Raw genomic sequence first — 8,100 nt, 5'->3', positions numbered from 1 at the left:
ATGGAAACAACTTGAGTATTCAAACATTGGTGGGCTAAAGCATGCATCACCTTGGTCACGTTGGTCACAAACTCAAGTGTATTCCGCTTCATGGCCTCTTGTCCTTGAAGTATCAAAGTGAGAGAATCGTCTATTGGGGCTTGGGGTGAATAAGAAGGTTCATTATTTTGGAGAGAGAGTTCATGGTAGGAAGGTGGTTCTTCTTGGTAAGGGTATGGAGAAGGTGAGTATTGAGGCGAGTATTGAGGTGGTTCTTGGTAATAATCATGATAGGGTTGTGGTGGTTCTATAGGTTCTTGTTCATAATGGTCATAAGAATATGGTATGGATGATTGGTCATATGGTGGATATGGATCATAGGGAGGTGCTTGGTATGGAAGGGCTTGTGAGTATGGTTGAGGATTATGTTGAGGGTATGGATCATAGGCATATGGTGGTGGTTCTTGAAAGTCACAAGTGGATCCACCATAGCCATTGGATTGATATGCATCATAGAATGGCTCTTGTTCATAATGCATTGGTGGAGGTTGTTGCCATGAGGATTGATCATATGCATATGGTTTCTCCCACCTTTGATTATCCCATGCTTGATGCATGTTGTCATTGTAATCTCCACTTCCTACAACATAATTGTAACCAAGCTCATAGCCAAGATGAGAATTCATTATGAAAAGAGAAAACAAAAATCAAAAGCTAATAAAAAACAAAAGAAACAAAATTCTACAACTAGCAAATAAAGCAAAAAGCAAGATATTCACACTATTCACATATATACAATAACCAATAACATAACCCTTGGTGACTCAATCTCTCAGATCTTGATCAATAGCCAATTCTTTGGTCTAATTGCTCATGAAGAGAGATATGCTTGGTCCCTGATTATACCACACATAATCATAGATCCAAGTAGAGGGAGGATTGTATGTCACCATATCCAAACACCAAAACCCAGATTCTAATCAAGTGTGAGAAGGGATTTCTAGCATGGTTTCATGTTTCCTTTTCCAAGGTTCCCATGAAAACCATTTTGCATTCAATCTCTTTTCCAAGTTAATTGAAAACTAAACATGAAATTCAAAATTTCTTCTAGCAAATCAAAGAGAAGATGAAGAGAAGAAGAAATTCACTATCATTAATCTATCAAGTGCAATAGAGCTCACTCTCTCAATGAGAGGGAATTTAGCTACTCATAACTCAGAAAGAAAGTACAAAAGATGGAAGAGATGAAGTGTGAAAAGTGAAAAGTGAATTCAAAACTAAGCTCTGTGACTTGCTAACTCCCTTTTCCAATACTTCCAAGGGTATTTATACTACTCCTAGATCTAGAAATAAAGGAAATTAAAAATGGTGAAAAGAAAATTACAATTTTGGAGGGAAAAGAAACTCAACAAACGTGATCTTCTAGCTGGCGTGTGACTGGCGCTTCTCTGGCGTGTTGCGCTCCCACTGTTTTTGACTTGGCATGCCACGCCTCACCATTCAAGTGGTACGCCGTCCTCTGTTTCACCCTTGGCGTGCCACGCCTTCGAGCCAAAGTGGCACGCCCAAGACATTTTAATTGGCCAAGTTACCTGGCGTGCCACGCCCAAGGTCATCTTCCTCATCTCCATGCTTCTGGAAATTCGTACCAGCGTGGCATGCCCAGGGTCTAGCATGCCACGCCCCTTTTAAAGCTTCACCCTCTTACTGGCGTGCCATGCCTCATCATCCAAGTGGCACGCCTGAGTTCACTGGCTTCTCTTCTTCCTCTCTGGAAAATACTACCAGCGTGCCACGCCATGAGATTGGCGTGTCACGCCCTTCATTTGCTTCATCTTCTTGCTGGCATGCCACGCCTCATCTCCCAAGTGGCATGCCTAAGTTCATTGGCCCTTTCATTCCTCCTCTGGAAAATACTACCAGCGTGCCACGCCATGAGACTAGCGTGTCATGCCCTTCATTTGCCTTGGTCCCAGAGGTTGGCGTGCCACGCTTGGATGTTCAAGTGACACGCCAAAGTGGGATGATTGAGCTAGCATGCCACGCCTTCGATACTAAGTGGCACGCCCAGCGTTATTTGGCCTCCTTAGGTGCTGGCGTGCCACGCCTCATCAATCAAGTGGCACGCCTAAGTGGGACTTCTTGAGCTGGCGTGCCACGCCTTTGATACAAAGTGGCATGGCCAGCTTTTGCATTGTCTTCTTGTTCACCGGCATGCCATGCCTTGTTGCTCAAGTGGCACGCCCAAGTGAACTCTGGAGCTGGCGTGCCATGCCTTCGACACAAAGTGGCACGCCATAGTGATGGTTCTTCGAGTAATGAATTCGCGTGCCATGCCCTGCTTCTGGCGTGCCACGCCCCTTTGATGGTCTTCATTTTTGCTCTCTGGAATATTGTACCAGCGTGCCACGCCCAGCTTCTGGCGTGCAATGCCAATACATTTTTGTGGCGTTTGTTCCATGTGGCACGCCTGCTTCACACGCCCCACTTGTTTTGTTGTTTTCTTTCCTATTTTTGATGTCTTTTCCACCTGAAATTCAGCACAAACTCATTTCAAAGCAATGTACTATGATATTCATCAATTAAGGCATGAATTGCAATGATCAAATGAGATTATGCCTCTTTTATGGTCCTTTTTATGCAAGAAAAAGGGTAGATGATGTAAGTCATCACAACACCAAACTTAAGCTTTCTTTGTCCCAAGTAAATCAATGTGAGTGGTCTTTTTGGTGAATTGAGACTTTATCTTGAATGGATGCAATATAACTAAGAATCGAACTAAGTGTTCAACACATGCATGAATGCTTTGAATGTCACAAAGGGTTCCTAGATCCTTAAGGGTTTTTTTTTCAAGTATGTGTCTTAGGGGTCCTTTTCAGTGATTGTCACCTTGAAATAGCAAGAGTTAACTCATTTTCCTCTTTTGTGCTTCTTTTTTGCTTATTGACCTTGACTCTAAATGTTTTGTCTCAAGACAACCCTTTAGTTAGGCTTTCAATCAACAATCCCAAGCCAGTTGACTTTAGGGTGCTAGGTGTTGAAACACCCCTGAGAATTTACTTGCTCAGGCCTCTTCTTGACACATCTTCACCATAAGAATCTATTAGGGTTTCTAACTCATTTGAGTTTTTCAATGTTTCTCTTTCCTTCCTAGTAGTTGATGCTCAGAGCCTTGGGTCTTTGTTGCTCACTACTTCTTGGTTCAATAGATATTCAAGGAACACCCCTCAATTTCAATTGTCATGCCTTCTAGGACTAGTTACCTTTCATGACTCATTTTCTTTTTACTTCATTCAAGGTTCTTCACTTAAACTTTTGTTTCTTAGTTCTTTGAATAAGCTTTCTTGGTGTTAGTCTCATTTACTCTTATTCTTACACACTCACAATAACTCTTATGGAGTCAAACTCTACTTTATTGATGTAAATAAAGACTACAGTTATCATTGTATTTTCTTTCTTGCATATCAAAGGACTCACAAAAGACTTCAAGTAAAATAAAACATAAACTATCCTAATATTATTAATTATTCTCAAAAATAAAGTAAAGTAGACAGATAAAAACTTAAACAGAATTCAGAAATATGGGAAATGTCAACTATGGAACTCAACAACCTTATGCAGCTTCTTTAGTTCATTGGCCCCTTGCCTTTGTCCTTCTTCTTGGAGGGAGAGGAGTCATATTCTCCCTTTTTTGAAGGATCCTTCTTGTGCTTTCTTATCTTTGGGCTTCCAGAAACCCCGCCTTCTCATGTAGGACTTCACATTTTCTTTGTGCTGATACACAATTTCCTCCTGCCGTCTACTGAGTTCCTCTAATTTCTGGATATAGGTGGGGTAATTGGGATTCAAGTTGGCTACTGCATTGCACAAGTAACTCAACTTAGTTTGTGCATAACAGTCACAATCCTTTCTTGCTATAGTTCTAGCTTTATAGAGGTGTCTGAATTCAGTAAGGCTATTCATTTGATGTAGTTGATGTTCCAGCATCATCCCTAAGCTACCTTGCAATTCTCCCCAGTTAATCCTTCTTTGCTGCTCCTTCAGTTGTTCAAAGCTTCCTTGGAGGTTTTGTATGTTCTCATTCACTTGGTTCCATTGCTCCCTTTGGCTACTCTGAAATTGGTTGACATCTTCCCTTAGTTGATGCAGATCTCCCTTCATTTGGTGCACGTCTCCTTGCAGCTGCTCCCAGTTCATTCCTTCAGGAAATTGTTGGTATTGTTGATATGGTGGTGGTTGAAGTGCCAGAAATCGTGGTTGCTCCTCTGCTTCCTCTTCCTCTTGTTGTTGTGGTTGTGGCACATGAGCATGAGCTCTATGCTCTCTAGCCCTTTGAAGTGGATTGATGGCCAATACCTTGGCCATCTTCTTGGCAGTTATAGGCTTATCTTGCTTCACCAACAGCTCATCAATCACCTTCTCAACTCCAGCGTCATCACATAGCTCTTGTATGATGCTGGGGAATGCCAATCTTGTGCTCTCGTTAGTGCTCTTCATTATCTTGTTGATGTTATTGGCAATCAACTCCCCAACATTCACGTCCTCTCCCTTCATTATACTGTATACAAGTATAGCCCTCTCCTTGGTCACCTCAAAAGTGTTTGATGTAGGGATTAAAGATCTTCTCACAAAATCTAGCCACCCCCTAGCTTGGGGGCTCAGCTCCCTTATTCTCAGTTGGTTAGGTTTTCCATCTTTGTCATTGATCCACTGCACATTTAGTACACAGATTTCATTCAGGATTTCATCAAATCCTGGGTCTGGTTGCTTCATCCTCTCCTCATAACTCCGAGTGGAGTTTATCCTTGTTACCATCAGCATCCTTTCTATGTTAGAGGGGACTATAGTTAATGGATTTTCTCCTCACATAGCTAATATACCCATAAGTTTGCCCTGGCTATGGCATGGCATTGGCATAAAACTCCCTTACTACTCCTTCCACCACTTTCTTTGGTGGATTGCAGAAGAGTGCCCAGCCCCTGTTGTTGATCTCAATGTTGATCTCAAGGTGCTCATTCCTTCCCAGTTGGAAGCCGACCTCTGGGATGATCTCCCTCTCACTCACCAAACCATAGAATTGGTTTTGGTTGAATGCTGAGAGGAATTTGTACTCACTGAAGTTTGAGCTTGAACAATCGGAGGTTGGTTCTTTGGTCTTTCTTTCCTTTGAGGTTGAGGATCTTGGTGGTACCATTGGGTGGAAAGAGAAAGTGTTTGAGGGTTCTGAGATATTAATGGAGTGTTGCAAAGAAACACAAGCAAAATAAAGTATTTTACCCCAACACCAAACTTAGCACTTGATTGTCCCAATCAAGTAGAAAGATAGAGAGAAAGGGGATGAAAAGAAGAACAAAAAAAGAGAAAGAAGGGTCTGTGGGAGTTTCTTTTGTATATGGAATGGGTTTTGAAGTGAGAGGGACTGGGAAGGTGAGGGGATTTATAGGAGTGAAGGGTGTGGTTCGAATGGTGGGAAAAGAAGGGAATTCATTGTTTTCCCACTTGGGGAGTGGCGCCTAGCGTGGGAAAAGGCGACAATCCTTATCCCACTGTACCCTCTGCATCAGTTGAGTTCCAAAGTGTAAGTACACTTTGACCTCCTTGTTATCTATCAAGTGGGCCCCATTCAATCTCTTGAAAAAAAGAAACTGAAAACCCCATTAGTAATGACAAAATAATCCTCCACATTCCTTCTCACTGCTAGTGAATGGAGTTACAACTGATGGGTGTCCCTTGGGACACCAAACTAAATTTATTTGCATCTCAATAAATTGGGTTCATCATTAGATTTTTAATGTGTTCATGGGGAAGAAGTAATTCCAATCCTTTCACATTCTTTGCTTCTAATCTCCCCTGAACACATTAAAATTCTCATTCAAGCCTCCACCAATATATTAAATGCTTTCAAATTGAGTGGCATTGGGCTTGCTAAGTGATTCTCATATGGTGGTGGCCACACCAAACTTAATCTCTGGGCTTACTCTTCGAAATTTAATTTATCTAAATGGTTGTAAGCCTAGATCAAGTTGGTGAGTGGCCACACCAAACTTAGCTTTTTAGCTAGTTCTTAGCCTAATCACTCATCATCATCAGTAAATGCTTTCATCCAACTGCACTTCCAAAAAATAGGATATAAAGTGTTGGGTGCCTCCCAACTAGCACTTCTTTATCGTCACTAGCTTGACGTTCTTCCTTTTTCAGTTGAGGTGGTAGCTCACCCTCCTTTCATCTAGTGAGTCCCCCAGGTAATGCTTGAGTCTATGGCCATTTGTAGTGAAGGTTCTCTATGTTTTGTCCTCCATGAATTCCACTTGACCATAGGGGTACACTTTGATGATGGTGAAGGGTCCATACCATCTAAACTTAAGCTTCCCAGTGAAGAACCTAAGTCTAGAATTGTACAATAACACCTTTTGTCCTTCAGTGAACTCCCTCCTTGATATCTTTTGATCATGCCATCTTTTTGTGTTCTCTTTGTAGATCTTTGCATTCTCATTTGCTTGGTTCCTAAATTCCTCCAGCTCGTTGAGTTGCCTTAGCCTCTTTTCTCCAGCAGCTTGCTCATCAAAGTTCAGTAGTTTTAGAGCCCAGAAGGCTCTATGCTCAAGTTCAACTGGCAAGTGGCAAGCCTTGCCAAATACCAGTTGGTATGGTGACATCCCAATTGAAGGTTGTCCTGTAGGCCCATAAAGCATCATCTAGCTTCTTAGACCAGTCCTTCCTTGAGCCTCCAACAGTTTTTTCAAGAATCCTTTTTAGCTCCCTATTGGAAATCTCTGCTTGCCCGTTGATTTGCGGATGATAAGGGGTTGCCACCTTGTGCTTGATTCCATATTTGAGAAGGAATGCTTCCAGTTATTTATTACAGAAATGTGTTCCTCCATCACTAATGTGTGCCCTAGGAACTCCAAACCTGCTGAAAATGTTCTTTCTTAAGAAGCTCATTACGACCTTATTGTCATTTGTGGCGGTGGCAATAGCCTCTAACCACTTTGACACATAATCTACAGCCACAAATATAAAACTATTTGAGTAGAAGGATGGGAAAGGCCCCATAAAGTTAATCCCCCATACATCGAATAGTTCTAGATCCATTATAAGTCTCTGTGGCATCTCATTATTCCTGGGTAGATTGCCAGCCCTTTGGTATTCATCACATCTTGACACCAAGTCCTTTGCATCCTTGAAAATGCTTGGCTAGTAGAATCTACATTGGAGCACCTTGGCTGCTGTTCTTTCTCTACTAAAATGGCCTCCATATGTAGATCCATGACATTGCCAAAGCACCTCTTGTCCTTCTCCATGGGATATACACCTCCTCAAGATACCATCAGCATATTTTTTGAACAAATATGGCTCATCCCAGATATAGTATTTGGCATCTTTGATGAGCTTTCTCCTCATATGTTTGTTGATGTTGGTTGGTAGTTTCCCAATGGCCTTGAAATTGGCTATGTCAGCAAACCAAGAGGTCTCTTGTATCATCATCAATTACTCATCAGGGAAGCTTTCATTCACTGTAAGATGATGTGCTCCTTCTTCTTCTTGTAGGATCTTTGAGAGGTGGTCAGCAACTTAGTTCTCTGCTCCACTTCTATCTTTAATTTCGATGTCAAACTCTTGGAGTAGCAGGATCCATCTTATTAGCCTTGGCTTGGGCTCTTGTTTGGTAAGCAAGTATTTGAGTGCTGCATGGTCAGTGAATACAATTACTTTAGAACCTATGAGATATGATCTAAATTTATCAAAAGAAAAGACAATGGCAAGTAATTCCTTCTCTATAGTGGTGTAGTTCCTTTGATTCTCATTAAGGACCTTGCTGGCATAATAAATGACATGCACCAATTTATCCTTCCTTTGTCCTAAAACAGCACCCACAGCAAAATCTGATGCATCACACATCAACTCGAAGGGTAGATCCCAACATGGTGGTGCTTTGATAGGTGCAGAGGAAAGTTTGTTATTAAGCTCCTCAAAAGCTAACATGCATTCATTACTACAAACAAAAGGCACATTAGAGACAAGTAGGTTGCTCAATGGTTTGGCAACCTTAGAGAAGTCTCTAATAAACCTCCTATAGAAACTAGCATATTCCAAAAAGCTTCTAATTACTTTGACATTGCA

General features: G+C 41.6%; 1 protein-coding gene across 1 annotated transcript; it reads right to left on the bottom strand.

Moving 5' to 3' along the window:
* Window positions 1–6,260: 6,260 nt before the first annotated feature.
* LOC107484686 (uncharacterized) lies at window positions 6,261–6,674 on the bottom strand. Its single transcript, XM_016105231.1, has one exon. It carries the CDS (start codon window positions 6,672–6,674, stop codon window positions 6,261–6,263), a length of 414 nt encoding a protein of 137 aa, XP_015960717.1.
* Between the last annotated feature and the right edge of the window lie 1,426 nt (window positions 6,675–8,100).

This window comes from Arachis duranensis, chromosome 4 (genome assembly GCF_000817695.3).
Source record: "Arachis duranensis cultivar V14167 chromosome 4, aradu.V14167.gnm2.J7QH, whole genome shotgun sequence".
Lineage (NCBI taxonomy): Eukaryota > Viridiplantae > Streptophyta > Magnoliopsida > Fabales > Fabaceae > Arachis > Arachis duranensis.
The sequence above is the reverse complement of the archived record's forward strand: the minus strand, read 5'-3'. Positions and strand labels throughout refer to the sequence as shown.

Coding starts and splice junctions, on each gene's coding strand:
- LOC107484686 (XM_016105231.1), bottom strand. CDS start 6,674: ATGATGCTTTATGGGCCTACAGGACAACCTTCAATTGGGATGTCACCA.